The 24,611-nt window shown below is 40.3% G+C and overlaps 1 protein-coding gene across 3 annotated transcripts in view; it reads left to right on the top strand.

Moving 5' to 3' along the window:
* Positions 1 to 12,900, top strand: part of PRMT3 (protein arginine methyltransferase 3) — a 99,350-nt gene extending 86,450 nt beyond the window's left edge. For all 3 annotated transcript variants that reach the window (XM_074955199.1, XM_074955200.1, XM_074955201.1), the window contains one exon: positions 12,234 to 12,900. In XM_074955199.1, the coding sequence (XP_074811300.1) occupies positions 12,234 to 12,343 (110 nt within the window). In that variant the 3' untranslated portion in view covers positions 12,344 to 12,900. The remainder of the gene's footprint in view (positions 1 to 12,233) is intronic.
* The last annotated feature ends 11,711 nt before the right edge of the window (positions 12,901 to 24,611 follow it).

Genomic DNA, 24,611 nt, shown 5'->3' with positions numbered 1-24,611 from the left:
TGCTGAGATGAAAAAGGGATGTTAGAGCCCCAGATCTGGCTAGTGGAGAATTTACCCTGCCCACAGGCTTTGTGTTCCACTGTTTATGCTCCCCTGTCGAAAACTCCAATGTAGGGGGGCATGTTGGGGTAGGAGAGGGCGGGGCTGCAGCACATAGCTCTGCAGGTGTATTCCAAGCAGCATTGCTGAGCGTATGCAAGTGGGCGCAAAGTAGGGCAAGTGGGGACAGGGTATTGTAATTTAGGCAGCGGCCCAGGGCTAACTGGGCTGCAGTGACCCTTGCACCTGCTCAGAAATGGCAGGGCATAAAGTTGTCATAAAACCAGCTTACCCTCTTACCCCTTCCTTGGCCTATCCGTTTACAAAATCTCACTGTAAGTATCTAGTCTACACCACCATGCTATCTGAGCATAAAACATCCCAGTAGCTGATCATTGCTTTCCATCCCCACAATGCAGTTGCAAAATGCTTCTGATGCAAAGGTACAGCAGTACGTGGTCTGACTTGAGGAAATCCATAATTGCTTCACCTGCAAAATCTTCATGAGGACGTGGTCATGAGTCTCCGGACATGAAAGCAGAATTCTAGAATACTAACAAATCCCTTGAAATACATGGCCTCGTGAGTTCAGTTTTATATCAGCAATAGGGATCACTGAAGTGAGGCTGCTCTTCGGCGTTCATAAGCTGGTGATGATGGCCGCAGAAGTTACCAAACTACGAAGAGATAGTGGGGTGGGTGGCTGTGGCTGCAAATGTCTAGAATCTAATAAAAGATAAATGGGAGGCTTAGTAGTGTGGAAGGAATAAATAGAAGTTACTAAGTTTAAGGCAAACAATCCTTTAGAGGATTTCTTATCCTTCCATGGGTGGCCTTTTGGGGTGGGGGGTGTCATCACATGAGATGGAAGGTTTAAGACAGTTTCTCAACCCATGGGTCAGGACCCAAAATTGGGGTTGCCAGAATGTTTCAAAGGGTCATGTGGCGGCTCCTGTGGCCCCTGTCCCACGGGGCTGGCTGGGCTCACCTCCCTGCTCCCGGAACTGCAACCTCTGGAGTCCCAGTGCTACTCAGGTTTAGTCCAGCTGTCAGGATGATGGGAGTCTGGGTAGGCCAAATTTGAGTGAGTGGCACTGAAACCCCATGAGCCAGGTCACAACTCCACTCTCAGATTTGATCCAGTTCGGGAAGTCGAGCCAAACCTGTGTAGCACTTCAACCCTGGAGGTTGCAACTCCCAGAGCAGAAAGCCAAGCCCAGCCAGTCCTGCAGCACAGGAGTTGCAGGAGCTGACACTGTGCGGTGAGTGGCAGGCAGGACCCAGCCCTCCACACCCAGAAGACAGGATCCAACAGAAACCACCCCAGGGCCTCTACCCCCAGGTTGCAACAGGCCATAAACATTTACGAATGGGTCCTGAGCCCAAAAAGGTTGAGAACCACTGGTTTAAGGGAACAATTTTCGAGCCAACTTTTCTAAGCAATAGTGCTCATTTGAGGTTTATACCCAGTTCATTATAATATAAGACCTTGATATGAAGCCCAGTTCTACAAAAAATAAATTGTTTTGGATCTTGATAGAATCTAAATTTTGCAACTATTGTCTGTCTCTGTCCCAGATGATTTTCCTGTTGAAGCAGATTACATTCACTGCCTTTTCATAAGTCATTAATCACTTGCTGTTGGGTCATGAGGACTGGAGAAAGGGGTGCAGTTTGCCTTTTGGTGGGATGGGAGAGTAGCCTGCTCTTTGAATTTCCACCTGCATGTCCGTAAACTATACAATCAAAAGAAGGGAATAAGAGAAGGCTTTGCTCAAGTTACTTCCTAAAACCAAAAGGGTGTAAAAACGCGTTCCCCAGATATTGAAGAGCCCGGTGGTTTTTGTTACTAAAGTGTGGGGGGATCTTTTTTCCATATTTAAATTCAGAAACTGGGTGCATGCTCTAGTGTTTTTACATATGAAAATATATCCCAGTTACTGAAAATAAACGAAGATAGATACAGCTCCTCTGAGTTGGAATGTGATTTTTATGGTGGCGTCAGCTCCATGGTAACCTGCTGTTAAGGCATCTTTGCACACCTGTGAATGCGAATATAACCACTACTTGGAAAACTATTTCATACAGCTTTTTAGGATGAGACAGAGAATGAATACTAGTCACCACCTGTTAGTAGCATTTACATTTCACCATAAGTTATCGTACCACTTGGGCAACCATCCACTGTGATTTGTAGGAACCCTACTAGAAATGGTTCCAGTGAAATCCCTCCTAATGCCAATGCTCTAAATGTTTAATGAAGGAAATGACAGAAGTTCATGGCTTCAGATTTGTAACACCCATTCAGAGGAGACACAGCAATTCTTGGTCTTATATTGGTATAAATACGTCGCTATGGGGTGTGAAAAATCCATACCCCTAAACGATACAGTTATACCGACTTAACCCCCGGTTCAGACAGCACAGTGTCGACAGGAGGGCGTCTCCCGTTTTCATAGCTGCCACCTCTCACGGAGGTGGATTAAGTATGCCGACAGGAGAGCTTCTCACCGGTGTAGTAGTGTCTTTACTGAAGCACTACAGCGTGGCTGCAGTTTTAAGTGGAGACCTGCCCTTATTCACCCATAAGAACGGCCATACTGGGTCAGAACAAAGGTCCATCTAGCCCAGTATTCTGGAAAACAGAGGCTAGGGACACCGTCCCTGCCCATCCTGGCTAATAGCCATTGATGGACCTATCCATGAATTTATCTAGTTCTTTTTTGAACCCTGTTATAGCCATGGCCTTCACAACATCCTCTGGCAAGGAGTTCCACAGGTTGACTGTGCGTTGTATGAAGAAATGCTTCCTTTTGTTTGTTTTAAGCCTGCTGCCTATTAATTTTCATTTTGTGGTCCCTAGTTCTTGTGTTATGCAGAGGAGTAAATAACACTTTCTTATTTACTTTCTTCACACCAGTCATGATTTTATAGACCTCTATCAAATCCCCTCTTACTTGTCTCTTTTCCAAGCTGAAAAGTCCTAGTCTTATTACTCTCCTCATATAGCAGCTGTTCCATATCCCTCATAATTTTTGCTGCCCTTTTCTGAACCTTTTCCAAGTCTAATATATCTTTTTTGAGATGGGGCGACCACATCTGCACGCAGTATTCAAGATGTGGGCACACCATGGATTTATATAGAGGCAATATAATATTTTCTGTCTTATTATCTATCCCTTTCTTAATGATTCCCAACATTCTGTTCGGTTTTTTGACTGCTGCTGTGCATTGACTGGATGTTTTCAGAGAACTATCCACAGTGACTCCCAAGATCTTTCTTGAGTGGTAACAGCCAGTTTAGACCCCATCATTTTATATGTATAGTTGGGATTTTCCAGTGTGCATTACTTTCGTTTATGAACATTGACTTTCATTTGCCATTTTGTTGCCCAGTAACCCAGTTTTGAGAGATCCTTTTGTAGCTCTTCGCAGTCAAAGGTGCAAAGCATGCAGAGCAGTGGGTAAAAACAAAGATCTACTTGCCCATGTCCCTTTATGTGACACTTAATGTTTCCTTGTGAGCTTTTGTATGTTTCAGCTAGCCCAGTTATCGCCATCTCTGGGTTGTGAGAAGCCCCTACTGCAGTTTGTTTGTTTCCTTGCCAGCCTGTCAACTCTAATTGACACTTCCTGGGCAGTCTCTGGCTTCTCATTCAGTCACCCCACCCTTTTCTAGGCATAAGGTTCTTTAATTATCTGGTGTCTTCCAGTTGATCTTGGGCTTAGCCTTTGGAAGAGTAAACCAGTCTTAGCCCCGCTGGAGTCAGGCATGGGTTAATCCCAAATAAACAGCTTGCCCATTGTTTCCTGAAGGACCTTTATCTGTGTCATTGTTTTAGTTTTTCTGTTTGGTTCCTTTAACAATCCCTTTAGATCTAACCGCATAGCAAGTAACCCATCATAAACACAGGTCTGCACCATACTCATTAAAAAATACAAATTTCCCAGTTTGTAACAGCTTTTATAGCAATGATATGCGCTCACCTGGAATACTATGTTCTTTTTGGATTACCCCAATCTCGAAAAGGCCACATCAGTAATAGAGGGAAGTTCAGATGTGGAAGACCAGAATGAAGCATGGAAACATTTTCATATAAGGAAGGAGTAAAAAGATTTAGGCCTTGTCTACACTACAAAATTAGGTAAACTTAAGTTAGGTCGACGTATAGCCACCACAGTAAATACTGCAGTGGTTCATGTCCACACTACGCCCCAGCTGTCTTTGGTGTACATCCTCACCAGGAGCACTCCCCCTGACGTAACTGTGTGGGGCATTGTAGGGTACTGACAGTTGGAGCCCTCCTAACCCAGGCTGACAGCTGGGGCTGCCGACCTCGGGACAGGTGGGCTCCAGCTGTGATCCTTGGTAGGGAGGCTGACAGCCAACAGGCGATGTAAGTAATGCAGTGTGTACACAGACACTGCGTTGCCCTAAGTACATTGACTTAACACTAAGCCTCTGTCAAGGTTCCTTCCCCACTCTGCACTCTAGGGTACAGATGTGGGGACCTGCATGAAAACCTCCTAAGCTTACTTTTACCAGCTTAGGTTAAAACTTCCCCAAGGTACAAACTGTTTTACCTTTTGCCCCTGGACTTTATTGCTGCCACCACCAAGCGTCTAACTGGTTACTGGGAAGGAGTTGTTTGGAAACATCTTTCCCCTCAAAATCCTCCCAACCCTTGCACCCCACTTCCTGGGGAAGGTTTGATAAAAATCCTCACCAATTTGCATAGGTGACCACAGACCCAAACCCTTGGATCTTAAAAACAATGAAAAAGCATTCAGTTTCTGAAAAGAAGAATTTTAATACTAGTAAAAAACATCACCTCTATAAAATCAGGATGGTAAATACCTTTCAGGGTAATTAGATTCAAAATGTAGAGAATCCCTCCAGGCAAAACCTTAAGTTACAAAAAGACACAGAGACAGGAATATGAATATCCATTCCTTTCAGCACAGCTTATTTCCTCAGCCGTTTAAAGAAATCCTAATCTAACGCATATCTAGCTAGATTACTTACTAAATTCTAAGACTCCATTCCTGTTCTGTCCCTGGCAAAAGCATCACACAGACCGTCCCTTTGTTTCTCTCTCCTCCCCCCCCTCCAGTTTTGAAAGTATTTTGTCTCCTCATTGGTCATTTTTGTCAGGTGCCAGTGAGGTTATCCTAGCTTCTTAACCCTTTACTGGTGAAAGGGTTTTTCCTCTGGCCAGGAGGGATTTTAAAGGTGTTTACCCTTCCCTTTATATTTGACAGCCTCTCACAGAGGTAGAGTTATTACGTCGGAGTAGTGTGCGATTTACATCAGCGGGAGCAATGTTGTAGTGTAGACACTTACAGTTAGGTTGATGTAAGCTGCCTTACATTGACCTAACTCTGTAGTGTAGACCAAGCCTTAGCGTTTTGGAGAGGAAATGAAAAAAGAGGAGACATGCTAAAGGTATGCAGTAATGAAGGCTATACACACTTCCAGTCCCACTTTCTCATAATGCAAGAACAAGGGGATATTCAATTAAACTGAAAGGCAGAAAATTTTAAAACTGATGCAAAGAAATACCTTTTCACACAAGTGTGATTAATTTGTGGACCTCATTGCCAAAAGACATGACTGAGGGTTAGAACTTAATGGATTTTCTTGTTGTTCTTCAAAACGTCCATTCTTTTTTAAATCCTGAGTTATAGTAGCAAAAACTTTTTAAAAATCCTCTTTGGAAGGGATCTAAAATCTTATGCTTCTGGATATAAATTTAAAATTAATGGGGGACAGAAAGAAATTTACGCTGTGTACAGATTATTGCACTGTTCCTTTCTCTAAAGCAGCTGGCCCTTGCTCCTTTCAGAGATGTGATACTGGAGTAGGTGGATCATTGCTCTGACCCAGTATGAAACTTCCAGTATTGGCACTGTGTGAGTGTGTGTGTGTGTGTGTGTATGTATATGTATATAGGGACCTTTCATACTCATTGATAATACAGAGCAGAGTCCCAAGAATACATCAGAAGTATTATCAGTGTCATATCCATAGCATGTTATCATAGGTAGGGCAATTGCAAATTTGTAATTTACCTTCTTAGATTATGTTGGTATGGAAATAGACACTTTTTTTTTAATCTGCTGTGATAGCAAGTTCCTTGCTGCAAGCATTTACTGCAGTATTTTTTTTTTCTTAGTGGGAGACCAAATTTAAGGTTTTCCAAGGGATGAATAAAAATGCTGGCACAGGATTATAATGAATTCAATTTTGTCCTAATTGAACTGCAGCACTACAGTGTGGTTTATTTGCATCCTACTGAGCATAATAAGAACAAGGTGATGCAGCTCAGTCCCAGAGAGAGCTTCCTCTGAAGCTTATAAGACAGTAGAGCTGTTAAAAAGCATCAGTCATTTTATATCTCCATGACATAGATTAATTGTTCTGATCTGCCTCCCTGTTACATGGTTACACAGCCCTTGCTCGGTTCAGCTGCAGAAAAGGCTATTCAGAAAGGCAGATTTAAAATGGGGGGAAGGCATAGCTGCGCCTCTTGACAGTGAATTACACATTGATTCTCTGGGTCGCTTAATGCAATTAATTTTTTATAAATAACTGAGGGCTCTCTTTCATGAAATCATCAGTAAGTTATTAGAGATGTTCTTCCTCAGAGCTTGCCTTGAGGCTAAATGTCTTCCATTTGCTGGTAATGAAGTAGTTAACTGGTATCAAATCTTATCCTTTTGCTTGACAGGATAGTTGCATTTAAACACACTGTTAAAATGGAATGATAGTTATGTGTATAGAATAACAATTACCACAGTGGAGCAGTCTTGTTGAGCAAAGTGGACAATTAATAAAAGCTCTTCTGGCATTTCATGGAAATAGCGAAATAATTCTAGAATTTGAGAACAAGATTTGTTTTTATTGTCCTTAGGAGAGTACCACTCTGCCATGTTTAAACTCTTTTTTTTTTTTTTTGTTGACAATCATTCTTGAATGTGAAAGTATACTACGTCCTGTGGCAAACTCCTGCCATTCAATCATTTTAAACGTGGCTCTGGTGTCAGATTTATGTTTAATATGATACCTGAGAGCTGCAAGAATAGATTTTTTTTTAATCCATTTAAATTTGAAACAGGCAGTCCTACTTGGTTTTAAACTGTGCATATATGCTGCCTTTTGTTGGCTCATAACTTTTATTTATCCAAAGACAGCACTATAAATTTCAGCTTTTTCAACAACAAAAAATGTTGCAGATGTTGACAGTCTCTTTAGAAATCCTACTAAATAACAAGTATCTCTAGCTGCTCTGAGACTAAGGAGGATGGGAGAGGAGCCCAGGATGCCAAAGAGGCAGAGGAGGTATAAGGAGGTGGTAGAGGTAGGATTGGGGGGGGAGGGCAAAGATCAGTAAAGGAGCAAGGCCTGTTGGGGGAGCAGCAGAGTAATTAGTGCTTTATGTGGATAGCCTTCTACTTTATTAATGCACCATTCAGTACCATACATTTTTAAGCAGAAGTCCTGTTTTTTTTCTGTTTAAATTGATAGTACGTGGTCCAGTATATGGATTTTCCAAATAGTAACTATATACAAATAAAAAGCACAATTCCATTTGAAACCCTCTTAAGGCTGAAAGAAAAATACTACTTTTGTAAAGCTTTTTTCAGTTATCTTTTTTTCTAAATATTTTGAAAAATGTTAAAGGAGAGAGCTGCTAAATTAACTGTTCATATTTGTCTTCCCAAAACTCCAAAATACTAAGGATAATTCTGTTGTACATCTGGTCTCAAAGTTTTTCCTCAAAACAAAGGTAAAAACAACATTGAGATCCCTCTGCTAGATAATACTGTTGTAAGCCCAGAGATCAAATTTCCCCACAATGTGGAGGAATATCCATATCGGATGATGATTGCTTCTAGAGAGCTGGCGGGGCATTCATATGTAGCATGATGACTCTTACTCTTAATTCTTTTGAGCATCAGAATGGAAGGTGTGATGTGTATGTGCCAATAAACCAAAGTTAAACTGTTACAGTGCATCTAAATGTAATGCATTGACAGTACACATTCCATCTGCAGTCTCTTTTGTGAGTCAGGACTAAACTTTTGGATGTCATATTAATTTGTATTTAACTTCCAAAGGTGTTGCATACCCACAACTTGTGTTAACTTGGGAAATGCAGGTGCTTCGTGCCTCCAAAAATCAGGCTGTTGTTATATGGGTACTTAATTTTAGACATTCGCGTATGAAAAGTTTGGATCATGTGGATTAAATTCTATTTTTAGTACAATCCGGCATAAAAGTACTGATAGTATTAAAAAGCCTTGAATATGGTAATGAATTTATAGGTTGTTTTTTTTTCTCTCTCTCTCACTCACTCATATGGCCGTTAACCATTATAAAGATCTAGGCTATGTCTACACTGTACTGTCATTGGCGGGAGAGCGTCTCCCGCCAATGATGCTACTGCCTCTCATTGGTGATGGTTTTATTTTGTTGGCGGGGGAGCTTTCCCCTGGTGACAGAGTGGCTACACTGTGTGCATTACAACGGCGCAGCTGTAGCTACGTGGCCACGCCGTTGTAAGGTGCGCAGTGTAGACATAGCCCTAGCCTGACACCTGCATAACACAGGCCAGAGAAATTCACCCAGTAATTCCTGTATCAGACTCATAATTTTGGATTAAAATATGTATGTGCCTAATTTATAGTCTGAATTTATCTAGCATCAGCCTTTAGCTATTGGATCATCAGTTCTTCATGAAATTATGGAATAGGTATTTCTGTACTTGATAAATAATCCGTTTGTTATACATGGGTTTAAAATGAGCTCTCAACTAATGGACCAAGAAACAATTTCTGCTGCATTCATACATGTATTCAAAAAGTTGTAATGAAAATTGAAGCAAACTTTGAAGTAGGCACTAAATGACAAGTATGAAAAGAGTCTCAGCCCTGTACTTACTGTGACAGATGGCATTTTTGTATAGTAGCACTTCACTTTTAACTGTTACAGTACATTCAAAGACCTAGTATTGGTTTCTTTTTTTTTAATCAAATATGTCGGGAACATAGTGCAAGATGAACAGCTAACTAGATGAAATTTGCAGGAATGCTCCTGGATTGGTTAACTTAAAAGTATGCCTTGTGTATCTAGATTTTCAAAATATAGGTTCATGCACACAACTGTGTGTTCAGTTGTGCATGTGTACAAGTGACATACTTTATACATGCAGTCCTGTTTGCTCACATGCATTGAACATAAGTGGATTTCGTGCAGGGTGTTCCAGTGTAGAGGACGTTGGACGGTGGGTTAGGACACTTGGGTCCTAATTCTAGTGTCTGCTCTGTCCTCTCAAATGTGTTCATTGATAACTTATCTGAAATTCTAGCGGGGTCTTTTTTTTGTTTTTTTGTTTTTTTTAAGTGTTTTGGTCAGTAGCAAGTGCTAATCTGAGTCATTTGCAAGGTCTGGTTATTTGATCAAGGAATGAAGATTTACTGCATTATTTCATTTTTTTGTTTTTTTAGTAATATTTCAATCTGAGTACATGAAGAAAGTTTAAAAAGTAAGCAACTGTGACTAGTTGCAATTGTTAAAAATACTTCAGCATTTATGTGTACCGCTTTATTCTATGCAAGTATGCACATTTATTTATAGATCTCTATCCTTTCTGTTTGTTCAAATCCATGAAGCATGGATCAGCTGTTGGTAATCTTTATAACTGTAAACTCACTACTGTCCTTTTGGTCTAGGAATCTTCCATGAAGAAAAGTAAATTTTTCTAGAACTAGAATTGTAGCTCTACAGAGAACTAGAATTGTAGCTCTACAGTCCACTTCCTACATCTATAGTAAAAACTTGCAGAAATGTGCATCCCTTTAGATACACACTTTAAGCCTTACCTGGGAAGATATTTTTACATAACTCTGGAAAATTAAGGGCAGGATCCTGCCTACAGGCATATGTCTCTACAAATCTTATACAGTCTGCTACAATACACTAATCTTAAAAAAAAAAAAAAAAAAAAAAAAAAAAACCACCATGCATACACGGGTACGAAATTAATAGTATTAATTTGCCCTTATAATACCACTTTCATTATAGGATCTAAAAGTGCTTCACAATCAATGAGCTTCAGAAACCTCTAAGATAGATAAAGAATATATAGGGAAGTTTTTATCCACTACTGAAGCACAAAAGTCTCTGGGATGAAACACAGTAGCTGTCTAATAGCACCTGTTTAATAGCAAATTCAGTGTGCCATAATGGATTAAGACAAACAGAAAACCAAAGGTAACCTCCTCCCCCCGCTTACCCTTCTGTAAAGGGCTGTGGGACCTCTGTCAAGATGTCTCCTTGATGTCTTAGCCAAAAAATAACCTGTTGCTAAATGACAATTTTTGTTTGCAGTTTAACAAAATGTAATACTAATTGTGACTGATCTGACAGTGATTTGCCATATCCTGGACAAACCTTATGGAATTAAACCTTATAGAATTCAATTTAATACCTTTGGGGTCCATTGTATTGAAAATGCACATATTTGTATATTATTGTGGGATTGTATAGAACTTCTTTAGGAGGAAGGCAGGATTAATGCAGTCTCTGGGAGATATTACGAACTTCGAAGGACTTTCTGGGTCAACAAGTGTGAAGTGGATTTTCTAGGAAATACTTAGGGGTGAGGGAAATGCAAATGACCCACCCTCAAATCCATCCTTTTGAAGCTGCACTTTGATCAGAGACCCACTGTCTGGCTGATTTAGTCATGATCTCTTCAAAGAGCCAGGCTGGATAAATGGGTGACTCCCTTGCTCATAACAGTTGTTGTTCAGAGCAAAGGGTATAATGAATTTGAAATCACAGGAAAATCCCTGGGTGAGGTTTGAAGGCCTCCTGATAGAGCCGTGTTACAGTTGAGGTGATCTCTGGTAAGCTTATTAGCATGTGTGTAGGTTCTGTATTGCTTTTAGTATGTTTTCTCTGTATTGCTTCCACCTTAAGAATAAATTGGTGCTTGCTTAGAAAACTCTTTGGTAACTTACAGGTGTGTCAATTACACTACATACTGTCAGAGGAGAGAAGCGAAGCATGCCTGCTTAGATGGACTGTCTTTTTCTGGAATGACACAATGAAGGCAGGGAACTGTTGAGCCTGGAAATACCATAGTCAGGAGGGAGAGGGATGCATGTCTCTGCCAGCTATTGCCTCTCTTGGGTGGAGCCAGAAACCTGAGGGTGGGTGTCCTCGGTGGACAACTGAGGGAGAATATAGGTGTAATTGCCCTGAATTGTGACACTAATTATGTTTGTGCAGTTTTTTAATTTCATGAAGATTTTTTTTTATTTAAACATTCCCCTGTAGGACCTGGCTAAAAACAAAACCATCTTAAAAACCAAGGCCAACGTTACTGTAATACAAATAGGAAACACTTGACATACATGGTGAAAAGTGAACTAGACTTATACTGTTCACTTAGTTTTAACTCCTCTGACATGGTTGTAGTAATGTCCCCTGTTTACATACCAAACACAAGGAAGGAATAAAGAGATGTATGCTTCAGGGAGTAATACTTTCCCTTTAGTAGTGTGCTATGGCTAACACAAATGTTTGTAATATGTTGTTAAAGAATTTCAAATTTTAACTTTTCCCCAGGGAATGAGGGCTGCTGCTTAAACTCAAGGGCAGAAGTGATACTAAAATGATGACTTTTTATATCTGCTACATTAATGAAGTTTTGAGAAATGCTTCCAGAAGCTATTTCAAATGGCCTGCTAAGCAGCTGGTGTGCAAATCCTCTTAACTGGAGACAATTTTTGAGAGGCTTGGGGGAGGAGAACTCTGTGTGTATGCAGGACATATTGAGTCCTTTGCTATAATCAGATTGTATAGTAATCTTGATTGGAATTAATAGCTCACTGGATGGGTCAAGTGAGAAGTTAACAGGTATGATGAAACCTAACCTGTCACGTTAAGTCAATCAGTTTGACTGGCCAGTTTCATAGTCAATGACTTTACTAATTGATAGAAGTAAGGAGCCGGTTTCAGCACATATCTGTAGCTTTTGTGCCTTTTATTCATCTCTTGTCCTCTAAAACAGGCTCCTCATGCAAACCAATAAAAGGAGATAAATGAAATGCTGCTATTCTAATCAAGCCATTTAGCGTATCCAACTTAGTGTAAATGCAATCATTGTTTTTTGCTCTTGTAGGTGAGGCCTTGAGAGGAAAGATAACTGTCCTCAAGAATAGGAAGGATCCACGGTCCCTCATTATAACGCTTTCAGTGAACAATACAAAACAGACATACAGCCTGCAGTGAAAATACTAAAGACTTCAAGAAATGCAAATTTTATATGTATCTGATGTCAGTTTTTCTAAACAAAAATTGTTTTTGGCTCAAGAACACAGCAAGAGTTGGAACTGACTAGCTTATCATTTGTGTGGTCTTGCAAAGGTGATAGATGAGATGATGATGAAACGAAATCTGAGTGCATTTCCTATAATGTGGAGAGAAGGAATGAAAATGGTTTTAATTTAGATGAATCTGCTAGAAAAGTCAGGTACGGCTCTGACATTTACCGTAACAATAACATGCTGTCTGTAAAATTTTAACTCAGCAGAGCATAGCTTATTCTTACTGTGCTCACTGACAAACCTGATTATTCTCACCAAAAAAGGCAATCTTGCACACTTTCTTGGCTAAGATCAAAAGAAGGCCAAATCCTGTGCAGACCTCATTTTTATTTGGAACAATTCAGTAGAAGTAAGTGCTTCAGGATTTGGCGCATCATGCTCTAGTGATGAAGACTACATTTGTTTTTATAAACTTTGTATTACTGTATGATGTAAATTGCACTTGTCAAAATAAACTACCCAAGTACATTTTGTTATTCAGTTGCCTTAATTTTCATTGTCATTTATTGGAAGATTAAGAACTTCAAGATCTACAGTGGCTTTCCTAGTCATTACGGAGGTTTTTCCTGTCTTGGTCTATTGGACTAGCTTTTGCAAAGTTGCACATGTGTCTGGGTAATACCAATATCCTTCATCCGCTCTTGACTTCTTCAGAGCATAGTCACACACAAATGCAGACAGTTGTCATATGTCCATCTTCTACCATTCAATGAAACCAAATCCCATGGAGCTAGCAATGAAGCTCCACTTATCGAAAAGCAGAAGGCAAAAAGTCTGGAGGTTCAGACCTAGGAAAAATGGAGGGATGCAGGTGCAGCTCTGATATGCACCAATCTGCTGGCCACAATACACCATTGATTGGGGGACCAAAACTGCTACCAAAGCTAAATTACAAGTAGAGCAGCCTTGCGAGCGTATTGTCCCGTTTCCCACCTACCCATTTATTGCCTTTCTGAGTTGGGATTGTGGGACTTGATTTGTCCACAGTGAAAATTTTTTGTCTTGGACTTTGTGCACATCACAGGAATTTTACCTATATTAAGAGTAAAAATGGACATTGCTTTAATGTTTGATACTGGATACCCTCTAAAATACAAAACAAAAAAGAGAGATTCAAAAGTCCATGAGCCAAATTTTCAAGAGCTCCGCTCCCATTTAGTCACCTAAATGGGAACAGCTGGAGGCTGAGCCCTTCTGCAAGTCTGGCTACTTCACGTAGGGGCCAAAGTGGGAGGTGAGGTCTTTTGAAAAATCCCTTGAGATTCCTGCAGTAACATTAGCACAGCTGTGTTGTGCGCCTTGTGGTGATTAATGACCAGTTGCAAAGTTTGAATCCAACTTTCCCAGTTCATACAGGAAGAGGGAGGGTGCTTTGTTTCTTTTTTGTTTGTTTGTTTGAGCCCATCTCTAATGAATAAAATCTGTAAATGTTCCTTAGCAGCATTGTGATTCCAAACAACAAAATTCCATTAGTTCACTGACATTAACTCATTTATTTTAATTACTCTGTCTGAGTGAAGTACCGTGAGTGAACAGCATAAATGACTGAATAGTTTACTTTAATTTTCAGTTTCTACAGTTTCCTACTACAGGTAGGGGTTTTAAAAATGATTATTTTGATAATATCCATTGTAACCCAATGTAATTCTAATGGAAAGGTCTTGTAAGTTGATACATGCACACAGTCAATTCAGTGTAGAGGTATAAAGAACATGGGTGCATCAGATTGCAAACTAATTTAAATCTTTTTAACTACAAGAAATAAGTTTTTAGCACTAAATTGTTTTCACTCTTCAAAAAAAACTTCCCTCCAAAATATTCTGTGGCTCATTTAACTCTACATGTTGAAGCAACATATTGAAAAGGGAGTGGAGGTGGTGAAGAGGCATCTAATTAACTTTTTCAACCAAAAACTTTGGCCAGTTAAATTTAGAGCGATATCTACCATGGGGGGAGGGGGAAGAGGCATTTTCTTCAGTTCTTAAAATGAATATATCAATTTTAATAATATTTTGTGAGAACAGCTCAATACTTAAAGGAAGATCCCCAAGAACTTGATCATTAATGTTGGTTAACGATTAGTTTGCTCGTTAATGGCTCAGAGATTGCAGGCTATTAAAGCGAACAGATTGGTCATTAGCTGCAGTAATGGCAGAATTTGAGGAGAAAGCTACTGTATTCAATTATCTCTTCTAGTAACCCATAATTATTTTTTGTTCCCCCTCCCCTTCAATGGAAAATAGTTTGAAAAATCATTCATTAGTGGTTAACATTCTCTGCAAATGATATGTACCATTTGCTGTGTTTATAAATGCTTGATTCAGATGTTTATAGATGCTGTAACCATGCAGAGCTTTCAGAGTGAAAGAATGTTTGGCTTTATTGAGGGATAACTAGTCTAAAAACTGAGCCTGCTTCCAGTAATGATGAGTTATTTACATCAGCCATCAATTTTCCCACAGATGTATATAAAAGGTATAGACTAAGACCAGTCTGTTGCACTTGTTCAATGAAAACTGTAGCAAATCTCTCTTCAGATGAACATGAGGACTCACATTGTACTTTCAAAACATATTCAGACTCTGTGCCTAAAGCCACATTCATGCACCTTTCAATACAAGTGGCTTGATCTGCAAGGATGCTGGACACCTGCTACTGCCGACTTGTATTTGGATGCTGGACTACAGGAAAGTCCATTTTCAAATTGACATTTCCTCTTTTTCTGGTAAGGTAAAGTTTTTGATCTCTGGTTTATAAACTTCTCCTGAATCACTTTGAACACTTATCTGCCAAACTGCAAAAGTGATCTCCTAGTTTACCCATGAGGGAGAGGGGAAGCCAGGAATTAACATGGATGCAGCTCCAGGTCCTTCATGAGCAAGTGTCTCTTGAATGAGCCTCCTTCTGGGGGGCCCTAATAGGATTTCTTAGTTTGCCCTTGCTCTTTATTCTATTGCATGGTGTTTGCTTTAATGAGAGTCAGCTCCTGTGGTACAGAACGAGGTTTTTGATCTTCAGATAGACCAATCTTTAAGGGGAATTCGTAAAAATATCCACGACTTTTCTGAACACACATGTAGGCTGCTAGCAAATTACAAGCCACTTTTTTTGTTCGTCAGCTGAATTTTAAAGTGTACAGATTGTCTAGCAGTTGTATTGTGCGAACATACCTATTTGATAGTTCCTGAAGTTCTCTACAGTTATGATTCTAACACGCTATCAACATTTTATGTCTCTGGTTAAATTTCCCATGAAGAAAAGATAATCTGTTCACCAGGATTTTTGGTAGTGTGCCATAACAGTTTCAGTAACACCTGTTAATGACTTCTCTGTTGGAGGATGTAGAGAGAGCTCAAAGCCCTGACTATTAATGTCATAATTCAAAGATGGAAAGGAAGAGTGAGAGAGCAGAGGGAGTGAGGGAGCTGCCTGCTGGAGACATTAAGCCTGGAGCAAGCTTGCTAAAGGAGCTAACCAGAAACACCTTGCTTGCGGGGAGGGAACCGCAAGCAGCTTGTTCCTTATAAGAGAGCCAAAGCAGTTGGGGATCTTACTCTGGGAGTCTACAGGTGAGTCAGCTCTGAACTGGACAACTGCAGGCTGAAACCCCAGGCAGGTCACCCCCTAAGAACGCATTCAAAAAAAGAAAAGGACTAGATGGAGGAACCCTTTCAGCCACTCAGGATCTGAGGTAAGAGTCATGCCTTGGGACAGGTACTTGGTACTCTGAGTGTTACTTTTGAGTTATTGTCTGAAAAAACCCAGACCCCTATAAAGGGTGGTGATTGGACAAGAAGTGCAGTGTCTGTAAAAGGGGCTGGAAGCAGGAGAATAGAGGGCAGAGCAGAGGCACCGTGGCCAAATGAGGCTGCACAGGGGCAGCCATCTCATCTACAAGGAGTGAAAAGCCAAAGCTTTGGGAAAGGAATGGCCAATATAACGAAGTGCTGAGGCCATTTTTCTGATTGCCCATTGGAAAACCCTTTCTGTTTGCAATATTTGATTTTTTAGAGATAAATTTCAGGAGCCAATTTGCAGCAGCTTTGGTAACATCAGTAACACAATGTAGGTAAGTTCATAGTCGTTGATCAAAATACTCTATCCCAGAATCTCTCTTCAAACAGCACCAATATGGTATGAGTACAAGGAAAAATGTACATGTGCAAATCCTGTCACGCCTTTATGCACAGATGTTAGTGGTTGACAGTACATGCAGGAGTGGTAGCAAGTGCATAAAGGATGATTTGATACCACTGGGGAATGATGTTCCTTTCTTCTGTTACTCGCTTGGGCTCTGAAAGTTTAAAGAAACATAAAACTATTTGCACTTCCGATAAAAAAAAAAATATTTGGGCCAGATCCTCATCTGGTGTAAATTGGCATAACTCCATTGACTACAATAGAGCAACACCAATTTACACTATCTGATCTGGCCCTTTTACCTTCAAAATTAGAGTATATGCCAACTAATAAAACTGGGAGTGATATCTGACACCATACTGTTCTGTCATGTATCTACTGGTGCTCTTGCACTGTAAGCTTCGTAAGGGTGTGAGACAGTTGTTGCTATTTATTACTAATGTCAAGCCATAAATGTGAATGTCATATTTTGGTCTGGTTTGCCTGTTGTAGAGGGCCATGTAAATTTACAATGCTATAAAAACAACTTTTACCTATTGTAGAATATTTACCGCATGTTCATATATATATTTGCATCTGATGAAGTGAGCTGTAGCTCACGAAAGCTTATGCTCACATAAATTTGTTAGTCTCTAAGGTGCCCCTCCTTTTCTTTTTGGGGATACAGACTAACATGGCTGCTACCCTGAAATTTGCATATTAGAGGCTCAAGCTGTGCAGCATTTGTGCCCTATGGTAAGTCCCATCCACCAGACTCATCTGTAGTATACAGTATATTGAAAAAAACAAGTTTGACCCAAGTTCTGTTTTGAACAAAAAATAGCTTGTAGAATTTTTAATAAGGTTACCAATATATTCAAATTCTTTTTTAAAAAAAATCCATTTGTAGCATGATTACTTCTTAACTATTGAACATGCAACCTAGATAGCTAAGGACTAGATTAATAATTGGTTTAGGCATCTAAATCCCAGAATCAGGCCCCACGGGGATCTACAAAGCCCCCTCAATCTTTCCTGAATGCTCTGGGTGTCAACTGTACACTCCAAGGAGGATGTCAGCATTGCATTCGATAAATCCAATCATAAATTAAATGTCAATAACCTCCAGGAGCGGAAAAACCAGAATGTCACCATGCGTAGTTCACTGCAGTTAAGCCACTGGACTGGTATGCAGGACATCAGAGTTCAAGTCCTGGCTTTCAGTGAAGTCACACAAATGAGGGTCATTCTTGTCAGTTGCCAGCTTGTGCAGAACAAGGAGTGACTGGTTCACATTTGCCAAAGACTACCTGTGTGACTGCAATCCCGGAAACGTGTGTGTGGAAACTGCATCAAAAGATTTATGCATATGCTTAAAGCTGAGCACATGTGCATTTGTCAGATTGAAGCCTAGATCAACATATTTTGCTCTGCCTCAGTTCCCAATCTCTACAATGGGAATAATACTTCCCTACCTCACGGGAGTATTAAGGATAACTGCACTAAAATTTGTGTGGCAGCCATGATATGGTGAGGGTTGGTGGACCATATAAGAACCTTGAAAGATATACTGAAGATTGCTTATATAAATTACAGAGCTCTGAACAGGCATCACCAAATGCTGACACTGGTTAAAACAATGACGTTCAGTTACACCAAACGTAATGAATGAGATAAAGTATAGAAGGCAGCTAAAACAAATGTCCTGAGCACAGTAGAGATTTACCCTGAGAGGCTTGAGAGGTTAAATGTGTAGAAAATGAGTTTTCTTTGTTGTGAGGAATGTCTAGTGGGCAACATGCGGAAGCCTCAGCATAAAGGAGCTAAAGTATGTAAAATACATGATAAAAGGTTAGAGGGTTTGGATTGCTTAGGAGACTGGTTGTGAGAGATGGAGCCTTTCACCTCATCACCAACTGGTTCAGTACAAGTCTAAGTGACCTAAAATTGTAACCACCTGATGACTCGCCAAATGTGAACTCAGTAGGTATTCTGTCAACTTTACACAATGACAGCATTGGCACTGCAGAGACAAGAAATCTGATCTGTCATCTTACTGCTTACAGTGGTCCACCTGGATCTGAGGCGAGGCATGTTAATAGGATATTTGAAAGTCTGCATATATTGTCCATCTGCTAGTCTGTGAATAGAAGGCTGCAGTTTCACAGGTACTAAACTCTGATCTACTCAGCTGGTCCCTCAAGTTTCGGAACAGAAATTAGCCCTTGTTGCAGATAAATCCATGAACCCTTCCTGTGAAGTGAGAGTTTTACTTAGTTGCTTTGGTTTCTTGTTAACACTTTCAGTGTTCCATACAGCTCTGATGCCTGCCATGGCAAATAAAAAGTGGGCTTCAGTCTTACCCAGCCAAACAATACTACTGTGCAACAATCAAGTACAGCTTTACAACACTTCATTGCTGCTCTTGCAAAGATTAACCAAAGCAAAACAAAAGCCTCATAATGAGAGCTATAGCAAATTAAAGGGGAATAAAACTTACTCAACAAGTTAATTCTATTTTCCACTTGGGTACTGTTTATAACTTACTGTGGAAAAGTGTGTATGGCCTGGTAGCAAACGTACTCTACTAAAAATATATTTTGCCTCCTCACAATTAAACCTATAATCCTTCTCTGTCCCCGACCCCTCCAAAAAAAATTACTTTCCTCAGAGTTGCTATTAAAATGGTTTAGGGACCTTTTATGATTTTCAAAGCAGTCTAAGGTGTTACCCCAAATTGGGCCAGCTAGTAAGCTTAGGAAGGACTAATGACCTACCAGAGTTTGGCAGAAAGCAGCACGTTTATTATACTGATAGCTAAGCTCAAAAGAAGGGGGGGAGGGGGTCACACTCACATACTCTCACTCCCAGGACAGGCACGACACTGGAGATGTCAGGATCCTTCAAGGTAAGTGTCCCACAGCTCAGCGATGGATGGTGCAATGAAAGTAAGTCTTCCTGAGGCACAATGAAATGCAATGCAGTGAACCACTGGCCAGGCAGTCTGGGCAAAGGGCCTTCACGGGAGGTACAATCTTGTGAGTGTACTCCTGAGCGCATGGCCCCTTTCAATTTTAAAGACTTGCTCCTCATGGCCTGCGACTAGAGATGACTTGGCTACATCTGGTTGGTCACACTCCACCTCGGGCAGCGTCCATGTATTGGGCATGTGATCGCTGCCTAATCAGAGTCCCAAACACCTTGTCTACCTGGGAGCTCTTCTGATCTTTCAGCTGCTCAAGCAGCCCATTCATCCCATTCCAGGAAGGAGGGGGAGGGGGAAAGCCACTTCACAGGTATTCAAAGAGGGCGAGGAGACAAAATGAGGGGCGGGGGGAGGTGTAACAGACCTTTTGAGCATACAGGTTATACATACCATACAGATCGCTGCTGCTCCTACAACATAAGGGAGTTTGGTGCCCAAAATACCTGCCTAGGTTCATAGGCTTGTTTCTCTACTGCCTTGCACCTTGTGGTGGTGGTGTTCACCTGTACAAAATGGCTGTCAAGTGTTCACACAATGAAATGTGTTGATATGGAGGTATTACACCTGTGCACAGTGGGTATGAAAATGACCATACCAGGTAAGGTAATAAGGTATCAAGCCCTTAGGGCTGTTCTATATGAAGGAAATCTGTATTGCTGCAAACTCCTAATGTAAACTTGCTGCAAAGTGACATTACCAGGCAATGCATCCGATGAAGTGAGCTGTAGCTCACGAAAGCTTATGCTCAAATAAATTGGTTAGTCTCTAAGGTGCCACAAGTCCTTTTCTTATTACCAGGTAAGCCATGCTGGTGCATGCCCCTCTTTATACTGTGCCATACAGCTACATTTAGGATTTTATGCTTCAAATTGCCCTGACGTAGATAAGTGCTTTATTTAACCATATGTGCGGTACTTACGACACAGTAACAAGTGTTCTATTTTAGTATTTCTTTAGAGTTATAAAATGGGGTACCTCTCCGAGGCTTGAGAAATACACTCGAGTCTCAACATAAATATACACACACTTGGTTAGCTAATATACCATTGTTTATAAAGTTGACAGTGGGGTTCATTACAGTAAATTTTTTGCCAACAATTGACAATCACTATTAGAATTTAGCATCAAACAATGGGTGATAGAAGGAATTTCCACTAGACAGAGGAAGGATGGTCTGGTTGTGTGAGTGCTAGCCTGGGACTTGGGAGCCTGGATCATATAAGTATTCTAGATAGAAATAAATGGCTACTGGGGGACACTACCTGAACCTCAGTTACCCAAAACAGGGTAATCAAGCTTGACCTGTAACTAGAATTGAATTTTGATTAAGCCATTTAATGAGTTATGCAAAGAAGGGGAGTGAGCAAGGATGGAATCTTCTAATAACATTGACCTCTGTCACAACACTGGACATCCTGGAATCAAAATCCATTCAGCTGGAAAATTGGATGGGATGTGGGCATGGAACAGGCCTTCCCTATAACTCACTTGCTATAGCTGGCCTACACTTGCCTGAATGAGTAAATTGACACAAAGCTTTAAGTTGAGACGAGAAGGTGTCAGAAAAAGCCACTAGATTTTCTCTTATAACCTGTGTTTTTCTAGGAGTTTCACAACTCTAGATTTCTCAGCAGGGTTAAAAGGCTGCAAAACAAACCTGGCCTAAGGAAAGGTAAATGTCATGCAGCCTCCCTGGAGAGAGAAAGAGAGAGAGAAATTAATAATTTTAACATTACTTTAAAAAGGGGGGTTGATGTTGTTTCGGTCACTTTCACAGCACAGACAACACTGCCATTACAGCATACACACCACTGGAGATTAATGGACTTTGCCCTCTGGAAATCTGACACCTGCAGCATCCCACCCCTCTTCTAGCCCTCCACAAAAAACAAATTAAAAAAAACCAGCAAGAGAAGCCTCAAAACCCTGCATGCCTTCCCCTGTGGTGCCCGCCACTAAATGCAGAGCTGGGAGGAACACTAGCGAGGGGCTTTTTTATTTATTTTTAAAGAATGAACAATGCTAGGTATATCTGAGACATTTGTTTATCCAACTACCAATCCCTTTAACCCATGGGACTAAATTGCCAGGAGTAACTAGAGATTATGGATGCTTCAATTTTTGGGTGCCCATGCTTTTAAAGCAGGGAATAATTTTCAGAGTGCTGAAAATCAGGCCCGTTTATAAGGTCAAGTGAGAGACTCCAAAACTCAATGGTCACTTGAGAATTCAGGCCACGAATCTTTTGATTTTTGGCTTCTTCCACTGTCTGACTTCTGCTTACAACCACTCTGCTGTGGATTATGAAGATATAAACTGATATTTATAGCTTCAGGTAGGAGGAATAGGCAGAAGTATCTGATGAACCCCTTAGGAGTAAGATGCAATTTTTCTTCAAACATTAAAGTGAGCTATCAGCATATAAAACAAAATAGTATGTATGTAGTTTTTTTCCCTGAAATTTCTGTAGGAAGGAATTGTGTTTTAATTCTGAAAATAATCTTGTGCTTTTTCTATTCTCCTTCCACTCATGGCTAATTATTGCACAGTAGTGATGAAAAGATCAGATCTGAATCTGAACTTCTCCAAAGTGTCCGAAGGTGTTTTGATCTGGGCTTTTTTCCTGCTCCATTTTAATGATAGAGGCCAGCTACAAAGTCTGGATTCTGGTTACAGCATGGAGCAGCATTTTGGTTCATACACCTCTCTGGATAACGGGGCTGTATGTTCTAATCAATGTGTTCTTGCCTGGTTGGTTCATCTGTGTCATAAATCATTACTGTTTTACAGTAATTATAGAGCCACTGAAGGAAGTGGATAAACGGGGTTCATGACAGTCAGCAGTACATATGCTATTGTGGGCATGGAGCAGGCAGCTACAGTTCTATCAATAGAATAGCGTTGGACATGTTCCTTTGTGTGCTTTTGGATTTACTCCGCAAAAAAATGTGCCTTGATCATCAGCAGTGATGAAAAGGAAATTTAACCAACATACAGGGGAGCATAATGGGGTTGTGATAAAATATTGTGTTTTCAGATCTCTGCCAGAGCGTGGCGGTTTCCTTGAATTCTACCACTGCCGCTCTGGGGATTTTTCTGTGCTTGAATTCTATAGACAGCTCCATCAGCTATTTTGTACATTTTGTTAGAGCACCGTAAGCAACCTGGAAACAGTGCCCTTTGGTCAATCTGTCCAATTAAGGTATTGCCATTATTGTAGGCCTTGTTTTTCAGTAGGCCATAGGGCGGGTCAGTCAGTCAGTTTCACAGCAATTGCTGCCACGTTTTTTTAAATCACTCAAGTTTAGAAATCTATCAAAAGAGGATATATACACTTTTAAAAATTTGCTCTGCTTCAGTATTATGAAAATTTATTTGGTACAAAACTTTGGTTTGGATTTAAACCGATCCATTTTGAAGTTCTGGCTTCATCTCCATTATGTAGCCTGATCTGTTGATTTATGTATTAATTATATTGGTTACTTAAGAATTCCCAGTTATCACTGTGAGGGTTGACAGGTTCTTCTCCCAAGATCAGGCCCAGTATTATTAAAATTATTCTAGTTGGGAATCCCAATGTGCACAGGTGCAACGCTCATGCTATAGGAACTCTTCTATATTTACATATAGTTTATTAGTACATTAAGCAAAGTCACAAACCCTCTAATTCAGTAAGGTAAATAGGGACACTACAGAATATACATCTGAACATCCATCTACTCACATCATCCCTTGCAGAACAACCTGAAAAGTTAGCTGTTGTCTTTCTCATCACCATCACCTTCCTCATTATCACCAGTGGCCATCATTCTGGCACCTCCCAGGGGCTGCATCTCTCCCTCCAACTGCCCACAGGCTGGGATGCAACTTTTATAATACGTTACACCGATGCTACTATATCTAATGCATATTCAGTAGATTTTTCCCCTTTTCTTTATTTGTATTTCCTCAATCTACTAATGTTGAGGTGTCCTTCTAGACACAGTTAGTATATTCATACATGTAACTACCATTTCAGCTCATGATCATATCTGCCATCCCTTGCTTAAGCAGATTTTTGGTTATTACTTCCATGTTCCTTGAAGTAGCATTTACTGGAACAATCTATCACCAACCATAGAGCAAGTTCTTCTTAGTTCCTAAAATCTGAAGGTAACCATCGATCTCTGCTAAGGATTATGGCCTACTTAACCACACTTATGCTAATTTATACTTCCTGTAATATCTTATAAGATACTGGCCTGTAGGTTTCTTGCATTACAGTTGAATATAATAAAGGCAAGCTAGTCCTATGGACTACAATTAGCTCTTTCCAAGTTAGCTCACGCTAGTTACTTTGCACTCAGTACTTTTCACCTGCATTGCATTTTTACTAACTGTTGCAATGATTTCTAATAGTGAATCCTTACAAAACTGCAGGGAGAGGAGGGAAGGAGAGGGAATTATCAGGAAACTAGGTCAAAGAGCTAAAGTTATTTTGTCCAAGGGCACAGTGGGAGTCAGTGCCAGTATTTTAACATGGCACTTCATGTCTGAGTACTCTGCTCAAACTAGTGCCCATCCCTTTCAGCTGAATATTCAGTACACCTGTTAAACTCTAGGCATAGTATCAATATTTTAATACACAATACAAATCTAAGTTGCCAGCGTCCACAATAGAATTCACCAAGCCTCAAAAATAAACTCACTCAGCACATCCCTCAGAAAAATCCTGCAAGAATAGGCTTTCCAATTTGCCCTCCAGGCCAACAAATCTGGACTCCATCAGACTAAAGGTGGTGGGAATGAATTTCAGTTAAAGGGCCTTTGTTGTTTTTGTTAATTATTATTTATTATATCAACACTAGAGTCCCCAGCTGAGATTAGAGTCTCATTGTGCTAGGTAATGTAGACACACAAAGTAAGAGACAGTGCCCTGAACATCTTACAATCTAAATAGACAAGACAAAAGGGTGGGGGTGAGGCTCATTCTCTAAAATTTTGCAGATGGTGTGCAAGAGAGAACCAAGAGAATAGTGACTTGCTCAAGATCATCCAAGGTGTCTGTGGTGGTGAATAAAAGCTCGTT

The sequence above is a fragment of the Natator depressus genome, chromosome 6 (assembly GCF_965152275.1).
Source record: "Natator depressus isolate rNatDep1 chromosome 6, rNatDep2.hap1, whole genome shotgun sequence".
Taxonomy (NCBI): Eukaryota; Metazoa; Chordata; order Testudines; family Cheloniidae; genus Natator; species Natator depressus.
Note: the sequence above shows the minus strand (reverse complement) of the source record. Positions and strands in the feature narration are given on the sequence as shown.